General features: G+C 42.1%; 2 protein-coding genes across 2 annotated transcripts; both read left to right on the top strand.

Annotated features, from left to right (window-relative positions):
• The first annotated feature begins 186 nt into the window (after positions 1-186).
• Positions 187-4835, top strand: prph (peripherin). Its single transcript, XM_057030753.1, has 9 exons — positions 187-821; positions 2141-2201; positions 2517-2612; positions 2902-3066; positions 3159-3284; positions 3368-3588; positions 3845-3897; positions 4079-4152; positions 4231-4835. Exons 1-9 carry the CDS (start codon positions 283-285, stop codon positions 4300-4302), a joined length of 1407 nt encoding a protein of 468 aa, XP_056886733.1. The 5' UTR covers positions 187-282; the 3' UTR covers positions 4303-4835.
• Positions 4836-5494: 659 nt separating this feature from the next.
• timeless (timeless circadian clock) lies at positions 5495-14889 on the top strand. Its single transcript, XM_057030752.1, has 30 exons — positions 5495-5555; positions 5913-6043; positions 6161-6314; positions 6481-6595; positions 6701-6763; positions 6862-6963; positions 7144-7299; positions 7386-7519; positions 7596-7683; positions 7774-7950; positions 8020-8237; positions 8329-8432; positions 8557-8726; positions 8948-9073; positions 9203-9354; positions 9435-9532; positions 9612-9726; positions 9813-10014; positions 10147-10286; positions 10367-10446; positions 10533-10656; positions 10736-10818; positions 10923-11077; positions 12906-13134; positions 13269-13337; positions 13456-13574; positions 13685-13925; positions 14073-14118; positions 14204-14277; positions 14403-14889. Exons 2-30 carry the CDS (start codon positions 5962-5964, stop codon positions 14528-14530), a joined length of 3744 nt encoding a protein of 1247 aa, XP_056886732.1. The 5' UTR covers positions 5495-5555; positions 5913-5961; the 3' UTR covers positions 14531-14889.
• The last annotated feature ends 396 nt before the right edge of the window (positions 14890-15285 follow it).

The following is a 15285-nucleotide window of genomic DNA, read 5'->3' as shown; positions in this document are numbered from 1 at the left end:
ACTGCGGAGACAGAAAGGAAGACAGAGTGCAGGGGAAAGTCACACGCCGGGATGCAGGGTCCTTCTCCGAAGGCCGGGGAGTGGCCAGAGCTCGTATTCCAGTGATTGATTGAGGTTTTGTGTGGGTGGGGTAAAGATAAACGAGGGAGGGGGCAGTGTGAGGATGGTGGGACAGCCAGCCTGCGTCTATAAAACCTCGCAGCTCTCCTCAGTCTGCTGCCTCCTGAGCATCTCCAAACCGCCAGCCCCGCAGCCTTCGACAAGATCAGAACAAGACCAAACATGAGCAACTCAGCGTACTCCTCCACCTCCTACCGCCGCACCTTTGGAAGCCCCCATCTCATCTCCATGTCCTCTTACTCCCCCGTGTCCTCCCGCATGTCTGCTTCCGGAGGACGCTACATGCGTTCGGCATCACCTGCGGTGGCATCACGCTCAAGTTACCAACAGCGTTCCCGCTCCAGCAGCCAGGCTCCCCGCCTCTCCTATGAAAAGGTGGACTTCACTCTGGCTGAGGCCGTCAACCAGGAGTTCTTGACCACCCGCAGCAACGAGAAGGCCGAGCTGCAGGAGCTCAATGACCGCTTCGCCAGCTTCATCGAGAAGGTGCGCTACCTGGAGCAGCAGAACGGCATGCTGCAGCAGGAGCTCACCCAGTATAAAGGTCAGCAGCAGCAGGGTCAGCCCACCCGCGCCACGGACCTCTTTCAGGAGGAGCTGAGGGAGTTACGGCGCCAAATGGAAGCCATAGGAAAGGAGAGGGACCAGTACCTGCTGGAGAGGGACAACCTGGCTGAAGATCTGGTCCTGGTCAAGCAGAGGTGGGTACCAACAGTGCGTCTATGCATAATGTGACAATCAGAGATGCTAGAAGCGCACATTTAACAAAGACAAATGTAAAATTCTGTCTTAAAATATTAGTACACTAAAATTTCCATTATAACGCCTGTGATTTCCCTGCTGTGCAGTAAATATTAAGCAGTACATTTGAGCTGCTCCTCAGTCGGTTCACAGATGTTGGACCCTCCACATCCGCTACTTAGTTCAAGTCGTGACGGGGGACGAAGGGCGTGGCACACAGAGCAGGGTGCAGCACGCATCTCCTCTGAACATGAAAGACGGAGGCCAATCCAGCGACATTTGATTTTCCAAGCTGATAAATATACTGAATTTGTGCAATGAAGTCATTTTAAGTACGCTTCAATATTGCGAGCATTTAATTTTAAGATAATCTAGTTATATTGTTTTTTTATCCAAGAGAATTACCTGACTAACTATTTAAGGTAGCTTTTGTCCAGTAAACCTTGGTTTGTTTGGTTTTTTAAATAAACCACGGGCCAAACTCGGCTGACCATGATTGATTCTCTTCCAGACTTATTGACATTTTGAAACATTATGTACATTCTCATTCAGATGAATCAGGGGTTGATGGATCAGAAAAAAGGGTGGGGTCCTCTGAGGGGCAGGAATGGAGGTGGGGCGGGTAGGTAGTGAGAAAAAAATCAATCTGGTTCAATGGCTCCATTAGGTGTGTTTTTAGTGTCCCTCTGTACTGATGGGATGGTGCCAGAGTCCCCATTAGGACAATAGGACCCCTGCAACCTGACATGAATTAAAGATGAGTAAGCAGGGGCGCACTGGGCGGTGCATTCTGCGCTAATCAACTTTGTGTCCAGCCTGGACATGAGTCTGCTCTCAAAGGACATTGACCATCAGTCAAAGACAGCAAAGAAATGAGCAAACTGAAATAGACTCTAGCATAACTGTTGAGCTTTAATTGCTCCTGTCATTGCATATTAGCTAACATTGGTACAACACACAAAAAGATTTTTAAAAACACATTGTTAAGAAAGCTGAGTCCCTGTTGACCTTATTGAACTGAAGAGAAGGCACATTAATGCAATTGTTGATCCCAAAGGACCCTGTTTCAAACTCCATTTTTACAGGACTGAATTAGCAAATTGATCTTGAGAGCTTTTTGCCAGCTGGTGCAACCTCAGCCTGGATCAGACTTGGATCAAATAACCATGTTTTTCATCATCTTATCGTGGGTCAAATGGTCATTCTTGCACCCCTGATGGATTTAACGTTTTAGACCAATTAAATATTTTGTCCCTATTTTTCCTTTTCTGTCCCCCAGGATGGAGGATGAAGCTCAGAAGAGGGCGGATGCTGAAAATAACCTGATTGCCTTCCGCAAGGTAAATACTCACCAGACCAAAATGGCCATATTGGAATGACAAAGCAGATTTTTACTACACTTGTGGGACAGATATATCATTATTATTATTTTATTTTTTATTTTATTTTCAAAATGTAACTAAATGCTGTTTTGTGCAGCTTACATTCATAATCACAATATCACCGTGTTAATCACTAAAACATAATTGAATATGGTCTCAGGCACACTGTAATGTAATTTTGAAAAGTACTTTCATAATGATGACCCCTTTTTTGCAGTTAATGAAATTGTGTAACTATGGCAACAAACAGTATTTGTTTCCTATCCAAATCAGGATGTGGATGATGCCACGTTGGCTCGCCTGGAGCTTGAGCGGAAGATCGAGTCTTTGATGGATGAGATTGAATTCCTCAAGAAGATCCATGATGAAGTGAGTAATGTTGTGGCTTCTGTCTCGCAGACTGAACAGGCTGTTGCACAAACCTGCATCCATTTTTGTGAGGAGAGGACAATATTTGAGACCTAATTAGTTTTTCAAAATGAAAATCAGAATTTTTTGTCCCATAGCAAAAGCAGTGCTTCAGTGAGCTTAGGGTTATTTCCTAAAAATGAACAATGTTGGTATCTTGGTCTTAACTCTGATGAAAACAAAAAGGGGGAGGGGAAAAAAGCATTTAGAAATTGTTTTTGACTGCTTGTCCATATGTTATTGCTTCCAGGAAATCCAGGATGTCCAAGTGACTGTCCAGACGCAGCAGCTGAAGATGGAGGTGGACGGTGGATCCAGACCAGACCTCACTGGTGCTCTGAGGGACATCAGGGCTCAATATGAGACCATCGCCCTGAAGAACATGCAGGAATCTGAGGAGTGGTACAAGTCCAAGGTGCACCCATCAACACAACCACACATCAACGCACTTTGAAAAAAAATAAAATAAAAGACATCACTTCATGTTGTCTTCTTTTGTCCCTCCAGTTTGCTGACCTGACTGAGTCGGCAAAGCGCAATAATGATTCTCTGAGGCAGGCCAAGCAGGAGGCCAATGAGTCCAGGAGGCAGATTCAGTCTCTCAACTGTGAGATTGATGCCCTGAAGAACACCGTGAGCCAAAAACCCCACTGTTGTTTTTCCAGTATCAACCGTTATCTTCTTGCATTTTGCTCTAAGTGCTTTTGTCTCATTAGAACGAAGCTCTGCTGAGGCAGATGCGTGACATGGAGGACCAGTTTGCCAATGAAATTGGCAGCTATCAGGACAACGTAGGCAGGCTGGAGGACGAGATCCGCCACCTGAAGGAGGAGATGGCTCGCCACCTTCGGGAGTACCAGGACCTCCTGAATGTCAAAATGGCCCTGGATATTGAGATTGCTACTTACCGTAAACTGCTGGAAGGAGAGGAGAGCAGGTGGGTAGTGATGTGGTTAATGATTAGATTTTAAACTTGAAGCTTTCTCAAGAAATAAAAGAAGCACATGCAGGTACCCAGACCTGTAGAAGGTGTGTGTGCTACATTGGTGATGCTGATGTTTTCATACTAACTCACACAGATGGATGATAGAACATGACATATAAAAACATGACATCTGCCAATTGAACAAATGAAAGCATTTACTTTGAGACAAAAAGCTACAAAGCACACTAACTTTATGTTTCTTCTTCAGGATTGCTGTTCCAATGATCAGCCTTGGAATGAGTAACCACTTTGGTGTTAGTGGTAAGTTATTGATCGTTTCACCATAGAGTTTCAGGTAGAATGTAGTTGTGGATGGAGGGGGAAAAAGTAAAAACTGCACGTGACTGAAAAATAAATGTCGAAAAGATCTTCAGAAATTAAATGCAGAATAATGTTCTTTCAATTCCTCATCAGTTATGGTTAATTAAAGTTTCTTTTCCAGATTATGAACAAACTCCTAGCAGCCACTCGAAGAAGACTGTGGTGATAAAGACAGTAGAGACTAGAGATGGAGAGGTTAAAATGTTTCTATTAAAACACACTGATCATAATTGTCTTTCAACATTAAAAGTAAACATGAATCTTTTCCATCAGGTGGTGAAGGAGACCAAGCGGGAGAAGGACTCTGACAGAACCGACAAGGATGACAAAGATGACAAAAACTAACTGGAGAATGTCAAGGCCAGAACAATGAGGGCAACAAAAGAAAAATGGGAGAGTTTGACTGAATTAAGTAGTTCACCATTCCTTCTAGGTCTGTGTTTTGGAAAAGAATCTCTCAGTAGAATGAATCCCTTTAGAAAGTGTCACTTTGGTGCTATTTAAGCCACCCAGTTTTTGCTAAATGTTTGTGTCAGCAACAGCCGTTCAACACAACCTTATTAACAGACCATCGAGGCCTTAATTTACAGTGCAATCACACTAAAAATATTGGACTACAGGCTGGTACAGAGTTTTGGTTCTCCGTGCAATTGCTATCGCTTACAAAATCATCTCCAATGATGTTTAAACAAACCAATCTTGTGAGAAATAACAGATGTTTAGAAGAATTGAAATGTTTCTATTGTGAAAACAAGTGTTCTCGTTCACTGATCATTAGCAACACATTAATACTAAAAATGCGACAGTCCCAAACGGAAATTAATGATTTGTTGAATGTGCTTTGTGATGAATACGTTCAAATAAAATTATAGAGCAACCATCTGCATTGTCATTGACCACTTAAGATCATAACATTAAAAAAAGTTGGAATTAAATGTTTTGAAATGCATCACACACACACACACACACAACCAGAATAAAAAAATAGAATTGACATCTACCAAAAAAGCAATATCTAGAAAAATATAGATAAATATAATATTGACAATATGTATTGAATGTGCAGATTTGTTAAAAGAAAAAAAAAAGTACAGCAGTGAATAAATATTTTTGTACAGATTTGTTGGATTAACTGTTTTCAGCAGCACTTTGCCAGTTCACTAGCGCATCAGGTCTGTCTAAAGAAAATTTTTAAAGATTTTTTAAAATTATTATATTATATGTAGCTAACTCTGGTAAGCACAGGGGTGCATAATGGTGCACGAGCAGAACAAAAATATGTAGTCGCACCATAACTACATTGGCTTGTGTGCCCGTAACAATTTCTGCCAGGCTAGACACATTTTAGCTAATCCTGAAAGTAGTAGTATATACCTCAACGAAGTTACTCATGAATCTCCATGTTGTTGCTCCTGTTGTAGCTTCACAGATTTGTGCCACGAAATTGTCATTTTGTTTGAGTAAATTTGCGAAATTATTTCCTGAAAGACAAATTAGAGGGTTTGGGAAATACACCATATACGTCACAGTACATCCGGTTTTCGAATTTCCGCTTTATAGTCTTGGCGCGAGCGAGATTTGTAGTAGAGCACAGGCAGGTAACTGATGTGATCTTATTAAAAACTTGGTGGAGAGGACTCAGAATCGCTTATTCTTAGTGTAAAACGGTCGGCGTGTATGCTTACTTTACCTACTTTTAAAGAAAAATGAATGGCTAAGTTATGTCTATTTTGCAGACAAATTCATTGAACGGTCCGGCAGCTAACTGCCCAGGGTACATAATAACAATAATACCTTTCACAGAGAAAGAGCATCGTCAATGGATCTGTTAAGTTTTTTACATAATAATTTGACAGTTTATAACCCTAGATTATTTTTTTTAAGTGTTGCTATAGTGCTTGGAATCTAAACACACCACCTAGATAACTTGTGTTTCTTTCTGAATGAACTTTTAGATTTCCCCTCCACTTTTAGACTGTCTTGATGTGTTAAGACCAAATCAAGATGGATTGCGAGCTTTTGGCAACTTGCAGCGCACTGGGCTATCTGGAAGGAGACACCTACCACAAAGAACATGATTGTTTGGGTAAGTTCTCCTTAAGTGTCTGTAATAAAGTAATTCCAACATGGTCAGGGGTGAGAGGCGATATAGGGGACAGAAAAGGTTGCACAACTCTTGACTTTCCCTGTCTTTGGATTTCAGAGAGTGTCAAAGATTTAATCAGGTTTTTACGCCATGAAGATGATTCCAGGGATGTCCGGCAGCAGCTGGGAGCAGCTCAGATTGTACAGAATGACCTTCTGCCCATCATCATTCAGCATGGGCAAGACAAGACCTTATTTGACGCCTGCATAAGGTATATAGAATATTATACAGTGTAGAATATTATTACATTTCCATAGATTGAACCCTAAGGATCATTTTCCTTCTAGAAATGGAATTACTGAGTCATTTCCTGTTCCCTACTACTGTTTTATCTATTCATGTAATTAAAAAAATGCAAATAACTGGACTGTTGTCAGGCTGATGGTCAACCTTACCCAGCCTGCCATGCTTTGCTTCGGTAAAGTGCCCGATGATCCTGTGTTCAGACATCACTTTTTGGAAGTGACATCTCATTTACAAGCCTATAAAGAGGTAGCGTGGGGGTTTTTTTCTCTTTATTTTTTTTAACTTTCAACAGTTACTGTTATAGAACTTGCATACATCTTTAAAACTGGTTTGTATTGTGTTGATTTTCAGGCATTTGCCAGCGAGAAAGTGTTTGGGATTTTAAGCGAAACATTATACAATCTTCTTCAATTGGTGAGTTCTTTACTGGGGGAGTTCCCCTAATCTTGATCGTATTCTCTATTCGTAATTCATCTGGGATTTTCTTCCTTTTGTAATCTTCTAATGTATAGGACTGGGAGCAGAGACAAGAGGAAGATAACCTGCTGATAGAGAGGATCCTTCTTCTGGTTAGGAATGTGCTACATGTGCCTGCAGACCCCTGTGAAGAAAAGGTCTGATTCTCACATGAACGTTAATGTCATGATGTAAAAAGCAGATGCAGTTTAGTTTTCTTGCACAAATCCAATTCAGCATCAACATGGCCATAATCAATTTACACATTTTCCTGAGAAACAATATCTTGACAAAGCTTTTAATTGGAAAAATCTGTTTGTTGTCTTTCTGTCCCATAGAAAGTGGATGATGACGCCAGCATCCACGACAGAGTGCTGTGGGCCCTTCACATTAGCGGCTTCGATGACCTGGTCACGTTCTTGGCCTCAGCCCAGAGTGAGAAGCAGTGGAGTCTGCATGTTTTGGAAATAATCACACTCATGTTCAGAGACCAGGTTAGACAAAAGAACCCACGAAAGCACCATATGTGTTTAGATCTCTGGCTCTCCTATACGATTGAGCTCTTCAAATTTCTTCACAGACACCTGATGCGCTAGTGAGTGCCGGACAGGCTCGCTCAGCACAACAGAAGCTGAGGGATTCTCAGGAACTGGAGTCACTGAGGCAGAAGGAGCATGCGGCCAAACGTTCCCGCACATTTCAAAGAGGAACCAGGTACGTTTTTGTAATGCCACAGAGTTCAGCTTGTTAAAAGCTTGTTTGAACAATGTCTGTTGGTGTTCCCTTTAAGACATTCCCGCTTTGGAGGCTCGTTTGTTGTCCAAGGCCTCAAGTCAATTGGAGAAAATGATCTGATTTATCACAGAAACCTTAATAATGTGAGTTGTGACCTCCCGCAATTCAACAAGCAGCTTTATAGACTTTGCATAAAAAAACTGTTGGTAACATCGCTGTTTTCCTTTTCAAAGTTTAAACATTACAGTCACGACACAGGAAAGACAGTAAGACGCGTTCCTAAAAAGAATCGACAGGCTCATGAATGTAAAGACCAGCGCCGCTCTGCCTTGAACGTTCGGCTGTTCCTGCGAGAGTTCTGCGTCGATTTTCTGGAGAACTGCTACAATCATCTCATGTACCTGGTCAAGGTGAGCCGCGAAGCATTTGTCACATGATGGAAATGCATTTAGATCTAAAACTCTGTGACTCTTCTACAGGAAAGACTTATTCGTGAGCAGACTGAGGAGCATGACGAGACATACTACCTCTGGGCGCTCAGCTTTTTCATGGCCTTTAACCGTGGCAACGATTTCCACACTGACTTAGTTTCCGAGACCATGTCGATCCGCACGTTTCATTTCATTGAGCGCAACATCACAAAATACTATGAAATGATCCTCACGGACCGTAAAGAAGCCACGTCCTGGTCACGCAGGTAAGACCATTCAGAGGGATGTATAGTCAAAGCTCATAAGGAATAAAATGTATGCATTTTCCCCAGAATCTTTATGGTTTATTCTTTCTAGGATGCACCTGGCACTGAAGGCCTATCAGGAACTGCTGCTAAATCTGAACGAGATGGATCACTCCCAGGATGAAAGTATCCGTCAGAGTGCTAACATTATTAAAAGTAAGATGCTAACAGTGCATGTTTTGGACAGTTGTGCACCAGTTAAACCTAAAGTATGATAGTTTTTAAAAAAAGAAAATACAGGTATGTGTTTATGCCTCATGATTTTAACTTCACTTCCTAGGTAACATATTTTACATGATGGAATACCGGGAAATCTTTCTGACCCTGTTAAGAAAGTATGATGAAACCAAACAGCCTCAATCTTACCTCCAAGACTTGGTGGAGTCTACTCACCTGTTCTTGCGCATGTTGGAACGCTTCTGCACTGGTCGTAAAAACCTGATAGTTCAGGTAGGTTGCTTTGCTGAACGTGTAAAGAATTATATTTGTTATATTTCGACCTTGATTATTACTGAAAAATATTAATAATTTGCTAACTATTTAGTTTTTACTCTATTTTACACCTGTTCAAATATTTGTTATTACATAAAAAAGTCACTTTTCTTCAGTTAAGCTGGTAATTTCCCCAGAGGAGGCCTCATTATGCCGACTTAAGCTTTGTGTTGCTCCAGAGAAAGAGGGTGAAACGGAAAAAGCCCCGAGCTCAGAAAAAGCCCACCGTTTTAGAAATGAGTCCAGAGGTCTTGGCAGAGACGTGGAAGATCGTGGAGGAGGAGCTGAGGGCTACAGGCTTCCAGGTATGTGTGTGAGCTCACCTGGGGAACAGTAAAGGGCAGGAAAACACAGGCTGAGTCACGAGTTACGCAACACTAACGCTCCAGATCAGGCGTACCAACTCGGACTGTTTTGTTGCATCCTGTACTCAGCTGTCTGCCTCCGTAACGGAAATCGCGGTGCCATTCGACGCCACATCCGAAACTCCGCTTGAGGAGCAGCGGACTGAGGCCATGGTGCGGGTGCAGGACGCTGTTCTTGCTCGACTGGGACCAGAAGCGCTGGGATTGTTGCGTGCAGCCAGGTCAATAAAATTACGTGTATCCGATTGATGAGGACTGTTTTTTATTTATTGTGTACTTACCATCCTTTTGTTACACTCAGAGAGGTGTGGCCCGAGGGGGATGTGTTTGGTTCAGCTGATGTGGAACCTGAAGAGGAGCTAGAACTCCTCAAGCAGATCCTCCATGCTAATCTACCAAGTGAGTGGTTTAAAATTCAAATTCTCTCATTCTTTGTTGCCCTAATATTTGTTAACTCTTCAAACATTGTTACTTTAAGGGACTACTGAGCCTGTACCTGAGGAGGAGGAAGATGCAGCAGAGCTGGAAGAGGAAGAACTGGAGTCTGTCCAGGTTTCTGAGAGCGAATTTAACTTTCTGGACTTCATCAAGCGGTGAGAAAACGTTTCCTGTTCGGTTTTTAAATCCCTTTTCTTGTCCAAGAAATGCTAGAAAAACCCCTTTTCCCACGCTCTTGCAGGTTTGCCAACCCCGCCATTGTCCGTCCATACATCCTCTTATTAAAGTCATACTCAAAAAACACGCCTCATACCAACCACTGCATTGCTCGAATGCTGCACCGCCTGGCCGTCAACCTGAAAATGGATGCTCTGCTCTTCCAGCTGTCGGTGTTCAGCGTCTTCAACAAGATCCTGAGTGACCCGGCTGCAGCTGCTTACACGGTACAGAAGTGATGTGTGAAAAGAAACATCTGGCACGTTACAGTGCTGCAGAAATCAAACCTATTTGCACAGTAGACACACCATCCTTGATTTGATATGAAGCCAGTTGGAGATTTGAGCTTTCTCTCCCAGGAACTGGTCACCTTTGCCAAGTATCTGCTGAACCGTTTCTTTGCACTGACGGCACAGAACAACAAGGCGTACATTGAACTGTTGTTCTGGAAAAATGTGGGGGCCGTACGCGAGATGACCGAAGGCTACAGCAACGACAGGTCGGTAGTTTTCCGTTTTCACATTGGAAAATGTTCTTTCAAAAACGGAAATTGGTAGCTCGTTACCGTTCACGCATCAGGGAGGAAGCGGGGCCAGCGTGGACCGAAGAGGACGAAGAGGAGTTGCGTAAGCTGTACGAGGAGCACCGTCATTCTGAAGGTTTGTTCTTGTTGCTGTCTTTGATATAGTTACACACCACTTTTGCATTCTGATTGGATCGGTGTTGTGTGCGTTCTCTCTTTCAGTGCCGGACATTGTGGAGACTCTGCTGCCATTGCTGAGCAACTGTAACCGCACTCGACGGCAGGTCGTGATCCAGTTGGTGCACATGGGGCTGGTAGATAATGCGAAGGAACTGAAAAAACCAAAGTGTGTGATTGTCTATGGATACCATTAATGTATCCACAGCAGTGCTTCTGTAAGAGTCTTCTGGTTTCTTTTACATAAGGAAAGGCACTCGGATCGTTCTATGGACTGAGGAACAGGAGCAGGAGCTGGAGATGCTCTACGAAGAGTTCAAAGACTCCGATGGTAACGGAGGCCATGCAATTGTTGCTTCCTACAAGAGAGGAAAATGGAGCGGTTCAGTCCTCGTTTAACAGGCGATTTAATGATCCAGCGGTTTTGTTTCACAGATATCCTGGGGAACATTCTGAAGAAGATCACGGCCAAGAGGTCCCGAGCGCGTGTGGTGGACAAGCTGCTCAGCATGGGTTTGGTGTCTGAGAGGCGAGAGCTTTACAAGAAGAAGAGTCGTGGGCCTCGTGGGAAGAGCACAGGGGAGGGAATGGTGAGATTCTGTAGAATAGAGGGGAACGGGGGAGGAGAGGGTGTTGCTAATTAGGTCAAAGGTCTTCATTTTTCTAAGATGTCTTCACTTACGTTACCTAAATGCTTTCTAATCATTGCCCTAAAAATTTGAATAAGGATCATAGAATTGTTAATTCAGAAATGATAATCTGAAAGGATTTTAAGCTTAATTGGCTGTCGAATGCTTCTCAATACCTGAAGGAATTACGCACTAATTTGAACATCTCACAACTGATTACTGATCCTTCCAGGTCAAATCCAAAAATATCACAACAGGTCCACATTGATCAACCTTAACCCAACCAATAGAAGTCATAAAATTATTGGCTGTGGTGTTTTTACTCTCGACCTAAGTGATCAGTATCAGGTCACTTGTTGCGTTGGAGGGGCATACTTGGGGAAAAAAAATACAACCTTTTAACAGAATATCTTTAATCAGAAAACACATTCATATGATTTTTATCCTAGTGAGATGGTTATTTTACCTGTCAAATCCCATTCGACTATTTTTCAAAAACCTTCCTTGCAATGAAAAAGCTCACAATTAGAGATGGGTCGAGTCCTCTTAGCATCAGTTGTCCCTTTACAAATAACACACATATTTAATCTTTCTTAAGCAACTGGTATAATTCCTTCTAACTGGAGGCCAGCTCATGTAATTCCTTTGTTCAAAAGGGGGAGAAACAAGCAATCTCAGCAATTAGTGATCAACATCCAAACTTTCTTGTCTGGAATCACTGAATGACCAACTCAAATGATTTCCAGCAAGATATTCTGTTCTGAGCCCTGACCAGTCTGTTTTAGACCCAAATACACTACAGTCTCTGCTGCCACATTGGTTGTGTATGATATTCTTTCCATTTTGGAAACAATGTGCTGCCATTTTTATTGATTTGTCAAGAGTTTTTGACACGGTGGAAAACGACGTGATTATGGGTTCAATTCATCTGCTGGTGGACAGCTTCAGAACTACCTTTGGTTTGTGAAAGCCAGAAACATCCGATCAGAATTGTTATCTGTACCAAAAAGCGTTCCACAGGGACCAGTTCTGGAACTGGTTTTATTGCTATTTTATATCAATGATATTGTCTCTGCACGAGACAACTGTAATGCTCCTCTTTATGCAGATGACACTGTTTTGTGTCCTGCTGACACTCTATGACTTAAGTCTCTTAAGACTTAAGGTTAAAAACCTGCAGCTCTCTTTTACTGCCCTTCGAAATGCACTTATTGATCATAAACTGATAATCAGTGTTTTTCAACAGCGTGCCTCTAGCGACACTGAATGGTTGCTATAGTGAGAGTCACAGAGTATAAATACCTTGGCTCGTTTAGTCATGTTTGATTTTGTAACTTCATGCTGTGCATTGACATCTTTGAGGGAAACCTTGAAGATTTTCCAGGCTTAAAGAAATGAAAAAACTGGAAAAAGGAATTAAAATGAGGTACTTTACACTAGTTTATTGGGTGTATTTCTCTGGTTGGTGAGGACGACTGGAGAGTTTGGCTGACTCCTAAAAAGTTTGGAAAGAGGAAAATACTTGGCAGTCAAGGACCATTTTGCTTATTAGTGTCTGACTGGCTTAATTTTTTTACCCTTTGTGTCTTTATTGGTTCAGCAATGGGGGCCATATTGTACCGCTTCAACAAATACTGTTTTGTAGGAGCTACAATTTTTCAATTTTAAAAATCTAAAGTTTACTAGAAAAGCAGACCAGCTAACCACATTTGGCTAAACTTCACTGTTTTCTTCCACAGACAAACATTGTGTAACATTTAAATCAAAAAACACTCCCTTTCTGCTACAGACTGAAGAAGAGTTCCTTGATGCGCTGACTCAAGGCTTCCCAGACGATTCGGTGCACGGGGACGAGGAAGAGGAAGAGGAAGAGGATGAGTCTGATGAAAGCGAGGAGGAGGGAGAAGAAAAGCAAGGAGGAAACTCAGAGAATGGTGGAAGAAGAAGCCAAAGTCTGCACCTGCCAGTGGAGAGGAGAGTGGATGTGGCCTCCGTAGTGTCTGATTTACAACTGGAGGGTGAGATATATCTTCAAAATACTTATTGAATAATAAAGGAAAGCTCGTAAGTTAATGTATAAAATCAGTTTAGATGTATTTATATTCCAAACCATTGCAAGTGTCTTTTAATTGGTAATTCATAATCTTTCCAGGGTTGTCTGGACCCATGTTGTGGCTGCAGAACTGCCTGAACAAAACAGCTGAGGACCGAGAGGAAGATGGTGAGAACGTCATTGTCCTACAAATATGTCTTATATAAATGCTTACTGAAGGTGGTGGAAGGGATTTTAATGTATTACCCCTCTATTTTTTTGCCCCCCTTCCCTCCCAATCCTGCAGGGTTCTCACAGGCCGTCCCACTTGTTCCTCTCTCGGAGGCAAATGAAGAAGCCATGGAGAACAAGAATTTCAGGAAGCTTTTACGGAAACTTGGAATTCGATCTCCTGCAAATGAGCAGGTGTGTGTGTGTGTATTGTTCACTCCTCTTCACTTTATTCAAATGAATCCATTCACTCTGAAGCCGGTTTAAACATTGTACTTCAGACTGTAAATAATTTATTTTCCTAGGAGATCTTTTGGAGAATCCCAGCAAAGATCAACGCGTCACAGCTCCGGAGTGCAGCTGCTGCTCTGACTCCAACTCCAGAAGGTCCTGATGGTGATGAGAAGCCAAACGACCCTCCGACTGGTGAATCCCAGGCAGAGGAAGGGGAGGAAGAGGAGGAGGCTGCAGGTGAACAAAGAACCCAGGCACTGCGTGCTATGCTGCTGGCACGAAAAAGGAAGAACCACACCTCTGATCACACAGGTGGGCTGAAGTGGTTCATATTCTCTGCGGTTTCTCAAATGACAGCGGTTAATTACAGCTTTGTCAGTCTGTAAGCATTAAGTTACAGAACATGTTGAAAATGGAGGAGCGTATTTATTTTAATCAACTTTTTCTTATATTTTCTAGCTCCTGTGTCAGATTTACCTCCCGTGAGCAACAGCACAGTCGAGAGGTAAATATATATATGTGTGTACATATATATTATTATATGTAATACTTATTTATCGATCATCTTAACCCCCAAACTGTTTTTACAGTAGTCCACAGGAGAAGACCTCAAAAAAGAGAAGCAGAGTGTTGGAGGACGATGAGTACAGTGATGAGGAAGAGGGTATTTCTCTTTTGGAAATTTGCTGACTGTTTTTATTGTTTAACTGTGTTTGATCAGTTTAGCAGCTGTTAGTCTGCAACCTTTGATAAAGGAGGCTTTTAAGTGTAACTGAACTCTCTTTACAGAAAAGGATCAAGTTTCTGCAGAAGAAACGGAAACAAACGGCATTGCAGATTCAGACGGGGAGGATATCTCCGTTCCTCTGAAGCGCAGACGGAAAATACTCTTAATTGATGAAGATGATGAGGATTAGGCTCTTTAACGTAATGTAAAAAAAAAAAAAAAAAACTTGGCCAGCATGATAATGGAACTTCTTTTATGTCCCTGTGGGTATATTAGAGAATATTCTAAGGAAATGTTTCTTTGTCTCATCTTTGATATCCATTTGTTCTATTATGTTGTTATGGTTTAAAAAACTTCTAGTCAGCTTGTGTTAACTGTTAAATCTTTCCACATTTCCTGCAAACTAACTTAAAATGACTTCATATTTGACTTGATTCACTTTTAAAGCATATATATTGTTAATATTCAGTTAATTTCACTGTTTCAATTTAAAAGTGAATGTAGTCTTCTAATTCATGCAATTCATTAAAAACATTAAGGAAAGTGTTATTCACTTGTGTTGTTGCGTTCCTTGGCCAGTAGGGGGCGTGTGCGACGCTTTTGTCAACAACCTTAATGGTTTGCAAAACGGGAACATATCATTTGACATCTTGAGTATTAGGTAATGTTGTGCTCCTTGCAAATTGAAGTATTGGATTTATTAATCTTAGAGTTCAATTTTCCTTTAAAGGAACAAGGAGGGTCAGAGCAACCTTCACAATGCTCCTGATTGCGCCTGCAGTTGTTGCTGGTTATCCACGTTCTACAGCTGTGTGGGAGGTGGTCTTTTGTCCTTACATCTGGACCATGTTAGTAGTTTCCTGTCACGGCATCTGCACTGCCCCCACCAGATAGACCTCGAGCTGGAAATCCACAGATAAAACTTAAGCTTGACAGCACAATGGT

The sequence above is a fragment of the Takifugu flavidus genome, chromosome 4 (assembly GCF_003711565.1).
Source record: "Takifugu flavidus isolate HTHZ2018 chromosome 4, ASM371156v2, whole genome shotgun sequence".
Lineage (NCBI taxonomy): Eukaryota > Metazoa > Chordata > Actinopteri > Tetraodontiformes > Tetraodontidae > Takifugu > Takifugu flavidus.
Note: the sequence above shows the minus strand (reverse complement) of the source record. Positions and strands in the feature narration are given on the sequence as shown.